Source organism: Lathamus discolor, chromosome 20, assembly GCF_037157495.1.
Source record: "Lathamus discolor isolate bLatDis1 chromosome 20, bLatDis1.hap1, whole genome shotgun sequence".
NCBI lineage: Eukaryota > Metazoa > Chordata > Aves > Psittaciformes > Psittacidae > Lathamus > Lathamus discolor.
In genome coordinates, this window is record NC_088903.1 from 774171 (window position 1) to 792529 (window position 18359).

Consider the following 18359-nt stretch of genomic DNA (forward strand, 5'->3'; position numbering starts at 1 on the left):
TGGCTGCCGTTTAGAGTGTGGGCGTCTATTGGTTAATTCACCCGTCCGTTTGGCCCTCTTTGGCTTTCTATTGGTGGCTTTGCCCTTCATTCCTCAGCCTCTGACTGAGGGAAACCTATCGTCGTGTTTGACTCCGCCCTAGAGGGAGGCCACGCTAGTTCTCGACATCTTATTGGCTACCAGTGGTCGCAGTGGCGCGGGGCGGGACCTTGCGGCTTTATTGGTCATCGATTGGCTGGAAGCGGTGTCAGTCACCTCAGACGGAGGCAAGCGGGAGGTGAGGCCGCGTGTTCGAGTCCCGCCTCCGCTGAGCTGGGGACGGGAGCGGGTTTGGCTGTAATTAGCAGAAGCTTAATTATGGGGTGTCATTTTGCTGCAGCCCCCCAGGCCTTATCCTTCACTCCTGAGCCCCACACTGCCTGGATGAAGCAACTGGGATTTGCTTGCAGCCTCCCCGAGGCACATCAGCGCCTGCCAGGGATGAGTCCAGGGATGAGTCCAGGGATGCTCCCAACAAACACAGGTGAAATCCACATTTAGGTGCCAAAAACATCTTTATTAGCAAAGTGTACGCTAAAACTCCAGAGGAAGAGATGCTCACAGTTTTACTACTCTCAAAGGGAGCTTGATACATGGGCAGCAGCCTAGGACTGTCACAGCATCTAACCGAAGGGCAAGGTGGCAGTGCTAAAAGTGCGCTTCTCCTACAGGGGATGTGGCGGGACCCTGCCAGGGAAGGGGATGGGGAAGAGGAAGCATCTATCAAACCTTTATCAAAAGGGAGAAGCTGGGATGAGGTGTTTGGGGTTTTCTGGGATTGTGCTTTTGATTTTTGTGCTTTATATGCCCACGCCAGCGACCGGTTGGTTTGATTTGGGTTGGGGTTTGCAAGGTGCCATCAGCCCTGCTGGAGACATCAATGCCCTAGGACCTGTACTGAAGCATGCTGAAGTGGAAGGGGCTGCTGGCCTGTCATTTCTCTTCTGTCCTCTGTCCTTATCCTGGGCTTCCCACCTGCATCTCCCCCAGTACCACGCTATGGAGATCTCCAGTGACCACCCTCTCTAATGGGGTATCTAAACCCAGCGCCAACACAATGGTCCCTGCTCCAAGGAGCTGGCAGCAAAGTGGCCTTTGCTTTCCTCTGGTCGCTTGTGCCGTGCTCGATAGGAAGCCTTGGCAAGGAGGAGGTGGCGGGCACTGTTTGGCTGGTGGCTGCAAGAGAGAACTGCTCGGGGCTCGCTAGGATGTGCGGATGAAATCAATCTACTCTATGGGAACTGCTGGCAAACGCTGACCTTGGAAGCCGGTCGCTCTCCTCCTCCTTGCACGGTGGCAGAAGACAGCTACAAGTGATACCCCTGAGCCAATGGCATTGTCCTTTGTCTCACCCTCACAGTCAAAACCAACATCAACTGACCGAGCCTGCAGCTGAGGTTCCTCTTGGCTTGCTTGGCAGCCCCCGCATCTCTAACTGCCGGGAAGCACCGGGTCGGAGCGGTGTCTCTGAATGTCCTGGTGCTCGGGAGATGCCTCCAAGTGCTCAGGGAGGGAAGGGAAACGAGAGCTCCGGCACAGTCCCTGTGTGTTTGGTGCCCTTTGGTGCGCAGGCTCTGGGTTCAGCAGAGGTGGGGAATGATGCTCCTGCTCGGAGCAGACCACCATGGTTCGGTCGGATGCCAGAGCCAGGTGCATCCCGCTTGATGAGGAGTCCCTGGATTTCAAGTGGAACTTTTCTACCTCCGCGTAGCTCAGGCTCTGGTGGGAAAGGAGGAACCAGGTGGGTTATGGTAAAACCAAACCCAAGGCACGCTCCCTCCTCACCCCATCAGGCTCCAAGCCCCAAATGTTTTATTGGCATGAGCAGAGGAACCCACTCCCCTCCATGCTGATGGGGCAGACGGGTAGTGCTGGGGATGGCAGCCTGGGCCCCCAGCTCACAGAATGGTTTGGGTTGAAGGGACCTTAAAGCTCACCCAGCTCCAACCCCTGCCAGGGGGCTTCCACTGGAGCAGCTTGCTCCAAGCCCCTGTGTCCAACCTGGCCTTGAACACTGCCAGGGATGGGGCAGCCACAGCTTCTCTGGGCACCCTGTGCCAGCGCCTCAGCACCCTCGTATTGAAGAACTTCTTCCTTAGATCCAACCTGACCTTCCTCTGTTTCAGTTTGAACCCATCACCCCTTGTCCTGTCACTGCAGTCCCTGATGAAGAGTCCCTCTCCAGCATCCTTGTAGCCCCCTTCAGACACTGGAAGCTGCTCTGAGGTCTCCACGCAGCTTCTCTTCTCCAGGCTGAACAGCCCCAGTGTTCTCAGCCTGGCTCCATGCGGGAGGTGCTCACTCAAGTGATGCACTGGGCAGAAGCATCTCCAGGTACATCTGCTCCCATTTCAAGACCCTTGGGCTTTGCCTGGACCTGGGGCTGGGGCCCCAGGGGTGGCTTTACCTGCTCCGGGGTGGTCGGCTCCTGGTCCTCCAGGGGTGCGCAGGGGGTGAGCGGCTCCAGGCTCCGCGGGAGGATGCTGTACATGGCCAGGCTGTGGGAGGACGGCGAGATGGGGCTGTATGCGGGCGGCACTTGGGAGAGCTGGCGCTGCAGCAGCTGGAGGATTATACTGATATCTGATGACATCCTGGACTCCAGCCTGGGGACAGAGCAGCCCGGAGTTAGCGCAGTGCATCCCATGGGAGCCATAGTGGGATGTGAGGCACTGGGGAGCAGGCACCAATGCGAGGGTGAAGATGTTTTGCCTGGTGAGGTTTTAACAGAGATTCAAACCAGTGCTGCTACAGAAAGATCCATCATAGATTAGAATCACAGAATGGTTTGGGTTGGGAAGGACCTTCAGATCATCCAGTTCCAGCCCCCTACCACGGGCAGGAACACCTTGCTCCAAACCATGTCACCCAAGGCTCCATCCATCCTGCCACACTACATCATGCCCCGGCCAGTCTTTTGTGGAGCCAAACCAGGATGTGGAGCAGGGACCTGAACAAAGCTAAAACTGCCCTGGAGAGGGGAAAGAGTTGCAATGGTTCGGTTTAACCTGGATCAGTTCTCCAGGCCAGCTGCCTGTGCTGACAGACCGGAGGAAGGCGGCTTGGGGTCAGTGGTCTTTAACTGAGGAACAAGGGATGGGACAAGAGGAAATGGCCTCAAGCTGCACCAGGGGAGGTTTAGGTTGGATATTTCTCATTTAGAGGGCAATGATGCACACGAGGCTCATGTGCTCAAGCAAGAGGATGCTCTTGCAGCAGCAAGAGGGGCCCTGCAAAGGGCTCAGGGGGTGGTTTTATGTCTGGTGTTGCCCTGAGTTTAGAAACAGCAGCAAAGCAGCAGATCCCCAGGGCCAGGACTTGAGGTTTGAGGAGCTGCTGCATTGGCAAGGTGCTCCCATCACCTCCCCAAGGAATGCAGTGTCCCAGAGGAGACCCATAGAGACCCCACAGAGAGCTGCAGTGACCCATAGAGAGCTATGGTGATGGGTCCCTGGTTTATCTCCATCCCTGCATCCCAGGGATGAGCCTACCTGCTGAGCTGAGCCTGCAGGAGCTCCAGCCTGGACTCGATCTGTCCTGGTCTGTAGTCGCTGTGCAGGGGCACATCCTGCGAGCTGTGTACCAAGGAGATGTGTTGCAATGGCTCCGGGTGGTGGTTTGGCCTTCGGTCCTCCCAGAAGGAGAACACGTTGGGGATGTCCATGGGGGTGGCTGGAAGGAGAGGACACATCACTTCTACCAGCACTTCTATCTTGCAGCTTTCAGTCTCATTGGCATGGAGGTGCTCCAGAATCCACCACCCAACATGATGGAGAGCCGTCACCCTGACATATATGGTCCCCAGGGATAGTCTATCACCCTAGCACCTGAGGTGCTTCTAGGGACCCAAGGTGCTCATGGACACTGGCACCCAGCACATCACACTGGCACCCAACACATCTCTGGAAGGCACGTTTGGCCTCTTGGGATGGTTCCAAAGGTGTGCTAAGAGAAACTGCAGGGCAGGGGAGGGACAGAGCAGATAATACTGGGGACAAAAGGCAGCAAAGACTCTTCGCTGCCCTCAAATCCACTCTACCCCAAGACAAGGCCAACAGGGTCATCATGTCCAAGCATCTCCCACCACCCTCCTGCCAGCTTTGGGCCGCATTGTGGTACCTGCATAGGACAGGCTGCTCTCTGCTGCCTGCTTGCCAGCCTCTGTGCTGCCGGCGCCTGTGGTGATGAGGCTGAGTGTGGGCAGAGCCAAATCCTCCTTTATGGGTGTGGGGAAGGGCTCAGCTTTCCTAGGGCTGCTGGTCTTGGCTTCATCATCGCTGGTCTGGGAGCAGGGAGTGGTGCTGCTGCCCCCATCATCCCACTGGTCCTTACTCAGCGGGTCCTGTGGGTTGGTGAGCTCTGAGTAGGTGTGATACTGCTCTGCATCAGAGATGCCCGTGTCTGGGTCTGTGGGCAGCACAACAGGTTAATGTGGGGAGTACCACGCATGGCAAAACCAGCCCCCATCCCCTCGAGGGTACCCATAACCTGGGGCACCCTAAGGAGAAGAAGAGAGGGATGGAGGGCAGCATGGGTGCCCGCAGCGCTGCAGGGATGGAGGCACCAAGAGCTGCCCGTGCTCTGGGGCTGCTCCAGGGCAGCAGGCGCAGGATGATCCGCAGCCCTCAGGCCGAGCTCTGCTGGTGCTGCAGGACTCACCAGGCTTGTTGGGCTGGCACAGGGAGTGCTTGCGCCGGCGCGCCCGCCGGTACGTGCAGTCGTACTCCTCACTGAGCGGAGAGCGGGGAACGCTGTCTGCCTGGGGGGTGAGAGGGGCTGGTCACCAGCAGGCCATGGCCCACCCATGGGTGCCATGGCCTGTCCGTGGGTGCCATGGCCCATCATGTGTGCCATGGCCCATCCGTGCTGCCATGTCCCATCTGTGGGTGACATGTCTCATACGTGGGCACTGTGTCCCATCCATGGGTGACATGTCCCATCCATGGGTGACATTGCCCGTGCATGGGTGACACGGCCCATACATGGGTGCCATGGCCTGTCCGTGGGTGCCATGGCCCATCCATGGGTGCCATGTCCCATCCGTGGGTGACATGTCTCATACGTGGGCACTATGTACCATCCATGGGTGCCATGGCCTGTCCCTGGGTGCCAAGGCCCATCCATGGGTGCCAAGTCCCATCCATGGGTGCCATGGCTCGTCCATGGGTGCCATGGTGCATCCATAAGCACCATGGCCCATCCATAAGCACCATGGCCCATCCATGGGTGCCATGGGGGTTACAGCCCATTCAGCAGTCTCCTTAGGGCTGGTTTCCAGCTCCCTCTGGTTCTCCATCACTGCCCTGTCCTGCCCAGTGTGTCCTGGACTGGTTTCAGAGCTCAGGGGATCCTAGAGGGTGGCCTTGCTGCTGTGAGATTGAGTTGAGGGCCATGGGGAGGGAAGGAGCACCCTGAGGTGGGCCAGGACATAGAGGGGATTTGCCCTTCTTTTCTGTCTCACCAGGCAGGTGTCTCTGAAAACAGCTGTGAGGAAAGGACGAAATCCAGTCATAAAGTCAAAGAGCAACACCAACTTGGGGGGGCCACCCTTGTGAAGAGCTTAGGGATGTGCAGTGTGCTCTGGGGGGAGTCAGAACCCCATGGAGAGTACCTTGGGAAACGTGGCTGTTGGCCAATGCACCACCCAACTGAGTGGGGAGCACTCGTCTGCCTGCTTGCCTCAGCCCTTGCACTTCCCAAAGGCATTGACCCTCTCCGGAGCAGCCCTGCACTCACGTCTCGCAGGTTGAAGGTGATCTCCAGGTTGCTCCAGAAGTTGTCAGAGAAGGCTGGGTACATGTCCAGGACCTCCAGCAGATCCTCCCGCTGGATCTTGTGCAAGTCACAGTAGGTCAGAGCCCTCACGTCAGCGTTGGACTTCCCTGGGCGGGCGTAGAGGCTGATGGGCTCTCCAAAGATGTCGTTCTTCCCTGTGCCAAGAGACAGCTGTTAGGGCCCAGCTCCTTGCCCATCACCCCTTGCCCTTGCACAAGGAAGGACTTTTCCACCTAAGATTGCCACCACGATGTCTTCCCGGAGGATCTCGATGGAGCCCCTGGAGATGAAGTAGAGCGTGGTGAGAACATCTCCGTAGTGCACCAGGGTGTCTCCGGGCGGTGCGTGAGTTGTCTTGAACTTCATGGCCAGGGCGCGCAGGCAGCCTTTGCTGGCTCCTCGGAAGGCTTTGCAGTTCTGGAGCAGCGTGCGGTTGAGGTGCAGGCAGATGTCTGCCTGCAGGCAGTCGGGGAAACCCTTCAGCACCTGCAAGGGCGAGGGAGAGATCACTCCACCATCTGCCCCACACAGCATACAGTCACAGGGTCATGGAATGGTTTGGGTTGGAAGGGACCTCAAAGCTCATCCAGTTCCAACCCCTGCCACGGGCAGGGACCCCTTCCACTGGAGCAGCTTGCTCCAAGCCCCTGTGTCCAACCTGGCCTTGAACACTGCCAGGGATGAAGCATTCAGCACTTCTCTGGGCACCCTGTGCCAGCGCCTCAGCACCCTCATATTGAAGAACTTCCTTAAATCTAACCTGAACTTCCCCGGTTTCAGTTTGAACCCATCACCCCTTGTCCTATTGCTCCAGTCCCTATGAAGAGTCCCTCCCCAGCATCCTTGTAGCCCCCTTCGGACACTTGGAAGCTGCTCTGAGGTCTCCACTCAGCTCCTCTTCTCCAGGCAGTGGCTTCCCCAGCATGGCTGTGCCAAATGGGTACCCCCTGAGCCCAGAAGCTGGGCACATCTCTGATCTTCCTATGTTGGATGCCTGCCTGCATGTCCCTGCAGATGGCCAGGGATGAGAGCAATAAATAACAACCACCAGCTCAACCTATTTATACCCACTGGTGGCATTTCCCCTTTTTCATCTTTACGCCCACTAATCCTGGCTGAATGAGAGCTCAGACTGGTAACGAAGTGCTGTCCTAATTAAACATCACCTGCCTTGAGTGCCAAGCAGCAGCACGGGCCAGTTGTGTGCAGCAAATATACCTGTGGCAAACACCTTGTGTTGAACAAGAGCTAAATCTGAAGGTGAAATCAAGGTCAAACTCCCAATGTGCTGCTGCCACTCATGGTGCTGGGATAAAATGTGCCTGGGTTTGGGCTGGTTTTCGCCCTAAGGCTTTCCTCTCCGCTCACATCCTGTTGGCAGTCAAATCTGGGACATCCAGGCTGCTCCATCAGGATCCCACAGGCTAATGGCAGTGCCTTAGATTCCCTCCTGGGAAATGAGGGATGGATGAATCGATGGGGCTGTGGGATGATTGATCAGTTCGGATTGCATCTCAGCAGCATCCAGCAGTAACTGGTGTGAGCGACAGCACGTCCAAGCTGCAAGCTCAGCTTGTCACAAGGGATTTGTGACCTGGGTTCGCACTAAGTCAGGAGAGCCCGGGCTTGGTAGGGAGCCATGGCTCTGCTTCTAGTGATTGCCACTGAGGTCTCCATGGGAGAGGTTTAACCCAAAGCTCTCCCAATGCTGCCCAGTTCTTTAATGTGGCAGCAGCAACTGAAGACAAGAGAGGTTGGAGTCATGCAAATCCGTGTCCTGATGGTGGTCAGGGATGGAAGAGCACCAAGTCATGGGAAAAAAGGCAGCATGAACTGAGAATGAGTGGGCCGATGACCTGCCCAGGGCCAAGAGATGGGGAGTACAAGGTCCCATCTCTCTCCTTGCCTTGTCCTTCCTTACTCTCTGTCTTTAACATTTTACACCCTGTACCCATGAGCTGAGTCCTGCCCCCTCAGCCCCAGCCCAGGACTCCTTGGCTGAGCCCCTTCCTCATCCTCATGCTGCCCTGGTGCCATTGGTACCAGGTTCCCTGCCAGGCTCGGAGACACGGCGCCATGGCCCCTTATTGATCCCCCTTTGCCAACAAACATCCTCCTCTCCCGGCTCTAATTAAAATGGATTGAGGTTTATTTAAATGCCCTCCTTTCCCTGCCGCTGAGGGCGGGATGCACTTTGCTTAGCAACCGGCGGTGTGGAGAGGAGCTGGATCGATCCGTGCTCCGTGGCTCTGTGACACCAACAGGCACCAGCCGGGAAGCGCTTGGTGCTGGTGAGGACTCTGAGCTCCTCACCAGTGCACCAGCACCGAACCCGCGCTCCAGCCAAGAAGCATCTTCACAGCCTCTGAACAGATGCGTAGGGATGGACAGACGGATGGGGAGAAGGGGATGGGCAGACTTTGCCTCCAGCCTCCCAAGTCTTCTCCTGCCTCCCTCATTGAAAGGATGGGTTTGTTTGAACTAGAACCTGGGTTGCTCACGACGAGGTGCCGTGCGGACACGGGACCTCCGTGCCGTGTACTCACCGCATTCATGTCGATGCCGTTGGTGTAGGACCAGGCATGCTGGAAATACTCCTCCAGGCGCTGGCGCAGGGGGTTGGGGATCTGATGGAAGCGGATGAACTCCTTGACCCGCAGCATCTGTGTGTGGTAACGGGCTGTGCCCGAGTACAAGCGCTGGATGATAGCGGAGACGTTGCCGAAGATGCTGGCATACATCAGAGCTGAAATGAGAGAGCAGGACTCAGCAGGACCGGCCAAAACCCAGATCTGCCATGGACCTGAAACCCCTGGGATTCTGAAACCTGTATTTCTACCTATTTGTCTGTGCAGAAGCAGCATAGGTGCAGTAAGGTCTCTCTTAAAGTCATAGAATCACAGAATGGTTTGAGTTGGAAGGGACCTTAGGATCATCCAGTTTCAACCCCCTGCCATGAGCAGGGATGCCTCACACTAGAGCAGGTTGCTCCAAGCCCCATCTAACCTAGCCTTGAACACTGCCAGGGATGGGGCATTCACCACTTCTTTAGGCAACCCATTCCAGTGTCCCACCACCCTCACATGGAAAAACTTCCTCCTTATACCCAACATGAACTTCCCCTGTTTCAGGTTGAACCCATCACCCCTTGTCCTATCACTGCAGTCCCTGATGAAGGGCCCCTCTCCAGCATCCTTGTAGCCCCCTTCAGACACTGGAAGCTACTCTGAGGTCTCCACGCAGCTCCTCTTCTCCAGGCTGAAAATCCCATGTGCTCTCCCTGTTTCTCCTCCAACCTCCAAAGCAGGGATGGGGACAGCAGGACACATGTGGGGACACTCACAGCCAATGAGCATAACGCAGATGGAGAAGATCTTCTCAGAGTTGGTGTTGGGTGAGACGTTGCCAAACCCCACGCTGGTGAGGCTGCTGAAGGTGAAGTAGAGAGCAGTGACATATTTATCCTTGATGGATGGGCCGGAGGAGAGGTCACTGTCGTTGTAGCGCTTGCCGATCTGGTCTCCCAGGTTGTCCAACCAACCGATCTTGTGCTCCATGTAGGGCCGCTCCACGTTGCCGATGGCGTACCAGATGCAGGCCAGCCAGTGGGCGATGAGGGCGAAGGTGCACATGAGGAGGAAGAGCACGGCTGCTCCATACTCGGAATACCGGTCCAGCTTGCGGGCCACGCGGACCAGGCGCAGCAACCGGGCAGTCTTCAGGAGGCCAATGAGGGTGGTGGTCTGCAGGGGAGAGGTGAGATTCCTTATGGATAAGCGAGGGGTAAATCTGGCCAAAGGCATGTCTCCAGCCTATCTGTTCTCCCTTTGAAGGATGAAGATGCATTTCTAGAGCATGAATCACCTTGTCCTGGAGGTGACATCTGAAATAGGTTTAATGGATCATGCCAAAGAAAGGGCTGTTCCCCTCTGCTGACCATAAACGCAACAAGCTCTGGGATTACAGGAGAGCAAGAGACAGGAGCCAAGGTTTGTGTTTCCTGATGGATCCACCCCTTGCCAACTATTGCTCCCAAACCAGCTGCCTTTCACCCACCCCACAGGCTCTCAGCTGAGGTGGGGGCTCCAGGTAACGCAGTAACTGCAGGGCCTTCCCATTGCAAACATCCTGAGTTTGGCTGGCGATGTGACCCCAAATTCAGTCCCTAAACTGAGCTTCCAGCCTGCCCTGCTGGGTCAGCCCCAGCAAGGGCAGTGGGCCCAGTTAGATGCTGTCTTAGCGCTTGCAGTAGGGTCTGTGTGGTGTCTGACCCTACTCAGTAAAATCTCAGCAGCTTAATAACATCCTTGTCCATCCCTCTGCCTACCCCTCTTCTTGCAGCCATCCACTGCTTACATCAAGCCATCCAAAGCCCTTTCTCCCTCTCCCTTCCATCTCTTACTATCCATCCAGGAGCCCCCCTTATTCCTGATGGACCTGCCTGTACCTCATCAGAGCCGGAGCGGAAGATGAGCAGGTCGAAGGGGATGGCAGCGACCATGTCGATGAGGAACCATCCCTTGAAGTAGTGGATGGCGATCTTGCCGGGGTGGCTCACCACCTCGTCATTGATGTTGACGTAGGTGGTACGGAAGTTGATGACGATGTCCACAATGAACATGATGTCCACGATGAGGTCGATGATGTTGAGCGGGTCACAGGAGTAGCTGCAGTCCCAATGCTTCTCCTCCACTTGCTCCTCATTGAGCAGGAAGGCGGCTGAGTACGGGGTGAAGACGGCTGTGTAGATGACCAGCAGAAGGATGAGCCAGTCCCACACGGCCTTGAAGGGGCTGTAGTGCAGGATGGTCCATCGGTGGATGCGTGGTGCCTGCAGCTTGTACTCGGGGAGGACATCAGCACCCAGGGACAGCACCTGCCAGGAGATGGATGTGAAGAGGACCAGGAGAGAGGCTGGATAAGGCCAGGAACCTGGCAAGGGGCTCACACATGCAGTGAGGAGCATGCAATGAGTTTCCTACATCCTTTTCACCTTTGTTGCCTTCATGTGTGTTTGCCCAGGAGGCAACAGGAGAGCTGACTGCTCTAGAATCATAGAATCAGAACCAACAAGGTTGGAAGAGACCTTCAAGATGAATCCAACCTTTACCAAGGTCTGCTCAGCTCCTTGTCTGTCTCTGATGGCCAGAGCACCCTTGGGGCAGCTGCTTTATGCCCTTCAGACCCTACCAGCAGAGAGAAAAGGGCTTCCTGCTGTGCCTTCTGGTGCCACCAGCCCAGGAGGTAACGGGTGTCCCTTGCAGAGAGCATCCCCAGGGAGGGGGTGACCTGCCACCAGCATGCAAACACCCCCATCTGTCCCCAGGTCTGTTTGTCCTCATGGGGACACGCTCCCAAGGCACCAGGGAGTTCCCACATGTCCCGGCTCTATCCCAGCTCCAATGCCAGGACCAACGCCAGCTCCTGGTGGACTCTGGAGCCATCCTTGGGGACACAAGTCAGGGAGAGCTGAGAGATGGCAACAGAAGGGAGCTGGGGGCAGTCAGATCCTCCTGTTCAGACACCCCCCTTATTCAAGAGCTTCCCAAGGGCTCCTGCTGCTGTGACCCAGAGCAGATCCACCCCTACAGCCCCATCCCACCACCCGTCACCACTCCTCCATCCTGAAGCCCTGTTCTATCAGTGCACCCCTGCTCCTACCTGCCTGCAGCTCGCCCGGCGCCCCAGGTGGCAGCTGAGCCTCGAGGTGCGGGTGTCCAGCATGGGGGTCCCCAGTCCCGCGCGCCCCGGCAGCAACCGGCACAGCGGGCGCAGCACCGGGGCCGTGGCATCGCCCGTGCAGCCGCGCATGGTGGGACGTGAAGGGCATCGGGGAGCCCAGTGGGGATTAATCAAAGGCGATCGATGCCGGAGCCCCCGTGGGGATGGAAGCGCCAATGGAGCAGCGGGAGCTGCCGACGTTGGCTGGCGCATGGAGAGGGGAGGGACTGGAAAAAGTGACCCAAACACAATCGTTGTGCAGGGGAATGGGCACTGCGGAGGGGAACGGGATACGGGACGGCATTGGGACTGGCTCCGTGGGGAAGGGGATAGTGCTTGTTCCCAAAGCTAAGACATGCCCAGATGGGCTCCTACACCTTTAGGAAAACCAGCAACATTCCTATGCTCAGCAGCTGAACTCCCCCAATCCTGCCTGGCTGGAGACAGCTCTGAGAGTCCAGTCCTGAATTTGTGGGAGCTCCTGGCACCCAGCTCTTGAGAGCAGGTCAAACCCCATTGTTTTTGTGGCAGGAATTAATAAAACAACCCAACGCCAAAGATTTGAGGCTGAAAAGGGAAAAGAACCCCCAAAAGAGTGTCCAAACCAATGCAGAGCCACAGCCTTGTCCCTCTTTGCGCCTCACAGTGAGGCTGGACCTCCCCGTGGACCAGCCGATGTCTGCCTTTCCCTGCCCGCCAGCCCATATTTTTAGATGCCATTAGTGGTGTCTCACCGCTGTCTCTGCCTCATCCATGAATTATTCAGCACCCAAGAGCAGGGATCTGTGGCTTGGCGGGATGCCTGGGGGACCTTGGGATGAGGAGAGGCAGGACCCTGGAGGCCATGGGCAGATGCGGTGGGGAGGAGAGGTCGATCCCATCCCCATCCCCACCCCATCCCCATCCCACCCCCATTTCCAACCCGGCTGGAGACTGAAAGCAAAGGGAGGATTGACCTCTGTGGGTGCTGCATGGATGCACTGCAGCCACCACCCATCATCTCCGATTCCATCGCCCTACAATGCTTGATGCCACCACCCCAACATCACCCCAGCAGTCCCCACTGCATGGGTATCCCTTGTGATGGGGCCATGGAAGCTGCTCACTGCCCCACTGGGGTGTTCAGGGGATGATCCCATGTCACTGCGGTCACTCCCGGATCAGGGGGACTGAGTGGATTGTGGGATGAAAGGGACAAACCAGGGCGACAACAAGCCCAAAACCTGCCCCATGCTGCGGGGAGCCTCCACTGTGCATGGAGGTCATGAGGGGAAAGGTTTGCTGGCACTGAGATGGGAGGACAGGCCCTCTCTGATGGATCAAACTGTCAATCCCAAAGGATTTTCTGGGATCACTTCCATCAACTGCTACTAGCACCAGCCGGACCTGCCCCGAGGTGTATTTTGTCCATCATGGCTCTCCCGTGCCTCAGTTTCCCCACTGGGGAGAGCTCCCTATTCAATTGCAGGATGAAGCAGCACCTTTCACACCCACCGACATCCACGTGTCCCCTGTGGGACAGTGCAAGGCCATGCATGTCCCTGTTAGTGACAGGGCACTGCCACAAGTGTCCCCTGCAGGGATAGTGCAGTGCCATGCATGTTGGTGACCGTGCAGTGCCATCTGCTGTCCCCATGGACCTCGGTGTCACCACTGGTGCTCCCAGGCACCCAAACAAAGCCACGTGCACACACGTGTCCTCTTCAAGGCCACCATCCCACCATGAGCTGGTGTTCCCATGGCCACACGTTACCAGAAATACCGATTTCGGGGGGAAAAGGAGCGTTTGAACCATTCAGAAGAGATTGAAGTCAAACACAGGGATACTGGCATTTCTTAGGATAGAAACTCCAGGTATCTCTGCCCTCTCTGCTCCTCAACTCCAAACCCCACAGGAATGGCTGTGACCATACCCCAGTAGCAGCAGTACCACCCCACCAATGCCTTTGGTGGCATCTCAGTACCCACGTACCTGTGTGACCTTCTCGGTGACGTTCTGGGTGCGCTCCATCACCTTGTGGGGAGCAATGATCTCAATCTCTGTGGTGGAGCCCGAGCGATGCTTCTCCAGGTTGAACTCCACGAAGTTGAGCGTGAACTGGGGGATCTGGCTGATGGTCCGGTACTTCATGAGGTCCGAGTCTGAGGTGGAGTTCGGGGGGTTGGGTTTGACATGGGAAGCCTCTGAAAGAGGATGGAGAAGAGCATTGAGAAGTGCAGTGTGAGCAGAAGCCGATCTGCAGAGCCCTGGCCTCTGTGAAGGGCATCCAGGAGGTGGGCACCACCACAAGGTACCAATGCCTCCCTGGCTATAAGGGCTTGGCGCCTTCAGGGTGGCTCAGACATGAAGCCCAACCTGAGATGCCCAAGAGGGGGCTGCTTTTCAGCCACGTCACCCATCTTTTATCCATGAAACCTCCTTCAGGGGGCTCAGACCAGCTCCCAGAATACAGAGGCACCCAAAACCCTTTGCTACCTCTGAAGACTGTGACAGGATGGGGACCAGCCCCAGTGAGACCCACGAGGGAGGGATCCCAAAGCGGATGAAGGAGGAGGTGGGTCTCATCCACCCTTGCATGCTCAAGCCTCATCAACAAAGCTTCTGAGCTGCTGCCCCGGGTTTTGGCCACCAAACGGCAGGAGGTGGATGATTCCCCACTTGGATGCATGCTCCATCCCCAGGCTCCAGGTAGGGAGGTCAGAGCTATCTCCTGAAAAAGAGCTGTAGTGGGGCTGGATTCCAGCAGTTTCCCTTAGGGTATGGGACCTCTCTCTCTGGGTCACCCCAGTACAGGAGCAGGGAGGAAGCCCCAGAGGAGGTCAGTTCGTGGCCAGGCTTAGGCTATGTGTAGTCATGGAAGGGAGCATGTACCCACATTCCCTTCAGGAGCATCCCAAGGCATCATAACCAGTGTCTATCTCCTCCAGGCAGAGCAGGGTTATGTTTCCAGTTCTCTGCCCCTCTATCCCTGCACTCTGACATTGACCCATGGGCAGGAGGTGTCTGAAGACATCCTGAAGGTGCCCAGTGAACTGCTGCCACCCTTCTCCCTGCTCACTCCCCTTCCTTCCCTCTATGTTGTGTCCCCTCCTGAGGGTCCATAACCTAAGGATCGTGATTCCCCGCCCCATTTTCTCCAGGCAGACACCACAGACTGTCCAACCCCAGTTACTGAAGCTCTTCTTGCCTGACCATCATATCCGTCACCATCTCCCTGTGGAGGACAAGAGGTCTGGACATGAACACCATGCTGGAGGTACATTTCCTACAATGGCCTTGCTGGTGTCTCATCCACCTCCAACACATGGACACAGCTCACAATGCACATGCCCGCAGACCCCTTCCTTCCCTCCCTCAAGGAGAGGTGGGATGGCATCGGGATCCAAACGCGACCTCCTGCAGTCTCACGTCTCACACACAACACCACGGATGGCTCTGCCCAAAGAACAGGACCTGCCTCCAAGGGGAATCACATGGAGTAGATCCCAGCTTATCTCCACTTTACAGATGGAAAAGCAGGGCAAGAGACCTCCCCCCCGGGACGTGCTGGACCCACAACAGGACCCACGGCTCCGGGGTTTTATCCCTACCTGAATTTGCCCTCCTTTCCCTGAATTTTCTCTGGAACTCAGACCTCGCAGCCTCAAAGTTGTCCAAGGAGGAGACCCTGCGGAGGCTGTGGAAGCTGCCCCCGGGCCGAGACCGAAAGAAACCCCACGCAGAATATGACCCTCGTGGGCCCACCAAGGGAGGCTCTTGTTTCGGGGACGAGTGTTGCAGAGTGGGGTCAGCCTCCAGGCTCGGCCTCCGCTCCTTTTCCAGGAGGGATTCGGTCTCTGACTGCACACAGTTCTCCTTGGGCGATGTCTTCAAGTCCCTCAAAATCAGGGAGTCACCACCAGGCTTTAAGACAGCCGGGAGAAAGCGGTTCATTAGAAGGGGTCCTCATGTGCTTGGGGGGGAAGGAGAGGGAGCTGGGGGAGGTAAGAGGAGGGGCAGAGGGCTGGGAAGAGCTGCGGTTCCGGAGGTCGCCTCCAACTGGGATCCGGACCTGCAATGGGGCAGCCAAAACCCAGGGGCTTGGCAGCTCCCATCTCCTACCAGAGGCTGGGGGATGCATTGCGAGGTGATGCTGAGCAGCTGGGAAGCAGGCCAGAGCGAGAAGAGGAGACCCTAAGGGATAGGCTTGCCTGGAGCTCCTCCATGGTGTCCCTGCATCCTACCACCGGATATGCCCTTCCCTCACCTGCTGCAAGAGCTCAGGCCACCACCAAGGGTGAGGGTTGGTGCCTTGGGGTCCTGTGCTGGTGTCTGTATTGGGGGCATGCTCTGCACCAGGAAGCACTGGAGGAGCTGCTGGGCTCCATTTGTGGTCCATCTTCTCCTGCAGCAACCCCCAGCCATTGCTAAACCTCCTGTTTCCCTGGAGACCCCAGGAGCTTCCAGTCTTTAATGACTTCTGCAATGGGATGCACAAAGCAGCCAGCTTCTGGGACAGAAACCTAGGGGTCAATGCCCATGCCAGCTATGGCCAAGGGAGGAAGCGTAGCACTTCTCACCATCCCTAAGGACCTTACTGCATGTTTTGGGATTCGGTGGCTGGAGGGGTTGACAGCCCCTGTATCTGCTGGGCTGCCCCAACTTATCCAAGCTCCACCAATGCGGTGGGTCATCAGGTTGTCCTCAGCGCACACCTTCCATTGCAGTGCCCCATGCAGCTTCAGCCTGGGGGTACCCAGAGGCTTGAGCATGGCTGGTGTCTGTAGGAGCATCATACCCAGAGCATGCGGCAATGTTACACGCAGCGTTGACTTGCCATGAGCACAACAGCCTCTGAGGAAACGGGCACCTTTCATCTCATATATCACAAGTTCGGGAAGCAGCCTTGTCCAGGCTGCCTGGATCCATCCAGCCCAGCAGGAACCTGGCGTCTGGGGATGCATTAGCAGAGCAAAAGCCTTTGGCCCACAGCCCTGTGCCTTGAGCTACAGCACTTCAGAAAACAGCACATCTTTGCCCGGAGCCCTTTTGACAAGCCACCAAGAACAGCCATCTCCAAAGAGTTCCAACCAACATCATGCCAGCAATGCCAGCATCGCCCTCCATCACAGACAGCGCAGTCTTTGCCGGAGGAGTAAGAAACCAGAGCTGCTTGCCCCCTGCCAGGAAAACATGGGAATTGTGCCCTGCAAGTCCCTGCTCAGAGCAGACCCGCTCCAGTCACCTGCGGCCACCACCACGTCCCCTCCTCGAGGTGGGAACAACTCCTTGGAGCTCCTCCATCCGGGATAACCTGCCCTGCAGAGCCAGACCTTCCTCCCAGCTCCAGAGCTCAGCACCTCTCCCGCTCCCCCTGCAGAGCAGCACCATCCAGCTCTATCCCACGCCACCAAAGCACCACCGCTCGCTTCCAGTCTGTGCTGGGCCCTATGCTCAGCACTGCCCCAGCACCGGAGCCCCTAACACCGGGTACGGCCCGAGCCACAGCAGCTGAGGGACAGCGGGATGGGGAGAGCGGAGGAAGAGTGCTGGGACCTGGCTTAGATCAGACAAAGCTACGGTTACCTTTCCATAGTCAATGGCTACTCCATCAAACTCACTGGTGGGCAGAGATTTCCGCTGGACTTTGAGTCGCCGCAGGGACGGGAGACTACACTTCAACCTCCTACCTTCACCTTGTTAGAGAGAGAGACAAAACACAAGAGACACAGATGTAACCTAGCTGCATGCGATGGCTGGAGCGGGACGGGGCTCTGGCAGGGGAAGAGGCTACGGAAGCCTTTGGGTGGCCCTGGGGGACGTGGCCCTTCCTTCCCCAACGCACTGGCTATTCCCATGCCATCACATTGCTCAGGCCAGAGCCTGACCCGGCAGAAAGCACTGCTGGGCTGGAGGAGAGTCCCCTAGGACTACGGGCACAAAGTGGGAAAGGTGCAGAGCATCCCTAAGCCAATTACAGAGGTTAAAGCTACTTAAGGGATTTGGACCTGGAGGAAATCGAGCTTCTAAATCTCCTTGGTGAGGGGAAAAAATACAGCACAAAAGAGGTAGTGAGTTAGTGAGGAATTAAGTGCTAGCAAGTCTGGCCCTGGAGTTGTCTGGGATGCTGGACCAAAGAGAGGGGATCCCTTGCTGCCATCATGGAGACCATGCGACAAGGAGCTGGGAAAGAGGTTCAGGAGGAGAAGGGACCATATGTGGAGAGGAACTGGCAGTGCCCCCAGTGGAAACACCCAGTATAAAGTCACTTGACCTCCTCTAAAGCTGGTCTATGAAGACTGCAGCAGAGTGAATGTAAGCATCCTGCTGTTCATGGCCTGGGCCAGCATCAGTTGTACTCACTGACAGCACCAAAAGTGGCCTGAATCCTCGAGCACGTGGGATGCTCCACAAGCTCCCCACAGGGGGAAAAGCATAGGGGACAAAGAGCCCCGATGCTGCTCAGGCATCCCCAAAAGTGCCACTGCCAATGGGGGGATCCACACGAGCTCCCTCCGCTCACCCCATCTCCAATGCCCAGAGCAGCTTTTCAGCTGGAAGAAGCAAAGGAGCCAATGTTCCCCGCACACCAGAGAGCCAGGGAGCAGCAATGCAGCTGCCTATGGCCGCGTAATGGAAGACTGAGCCTGAAAACCCATGCGCGAGAGATGGATCTGGGCTGGCACCAGCAGCTCTGGACTTCCCAACACTCCGCGGGATGCACAGTGCGATTGCAATGCACGGGAAAGCAACAGGTACCCCTTTACCTGGGTGCCTTCTGCACCCCCTCTTAGGGTGGGATGATGGATGCATCACAGTTCAACGCGTACTCAGAGCTGAGGGG

General features: G+C 57.0%; 1 protein-coding gene across 4 annotated transcripts in view; it reads right to left on the reverse strand.

Moving 5' to 3' along the window:
* Nucleotides 1–535: 535 nt before the first annotated feature.
* KCNH6 (potassium voltage-gated channel subfamily H member 6) overlaps nucleotides 536–18359 on the reverse strand; it is a 30942-nt gene continuing 13118 nt past the window's right edge. For 2 of the 4 annotated variants that reach the window (XM_065699355.1, XM_065699356.1), the window contains 13 exons: nucleotides 17102–17211; nucleotides 15127–15439; nucleotides 13508–13719; nucleotides 10262–10690; nucleotides 9158–9557; nucleotides 8361–8560; nucleotides 6048–6300; nucleotides 5776–5969; nucleotides 4699–4798; nucleotides 4159–4446; nucleotides 3531–3711; nucleotides 2447–2645; nucleotides 536–1758 (listed from right to left, as the gene is read on the reverse strand). In XM_065699355.1, the coding sequence (XP_065555427.1) occupies nucleotides 1471–1758; nucleotides 2447–2645; nucleotides 3531–3711; nucleotides 4159–4446; nucleotides 4699–4798; nucleotides 5776–5969; nucleotides 6048–6300; nucleotides 8361–8560; nucleotides 9158–9557; nucleotides 10262–10690; nucleotides 13508–13719; nucleotides 15127–15439; nucleotides 17102–17211 (3167 nt within the window). In that variant the 3' untranslated portion in view covers nucleotides 536–1470. Of the gene's footprint in view, nucleotides 1759–2446; nucleotides 2646–3530; nucleotides 3712–4158; nucleotides 4447–4698; nucleotides 4799–5775; nucleotides 5970–6047; nucleotides 6301–8360; nucleotides 8561–9157; nucleotides 9558–10261; nucleotides 10691–13507; nucleotides 13720–15126; nucleotides 15440–17101; nucleotides 17212–18359 lie in introns of those variants that run through there. The other 2 variants (XM_065699358.1, XM_065699357.1) reach the window with 2 other exon arrangements.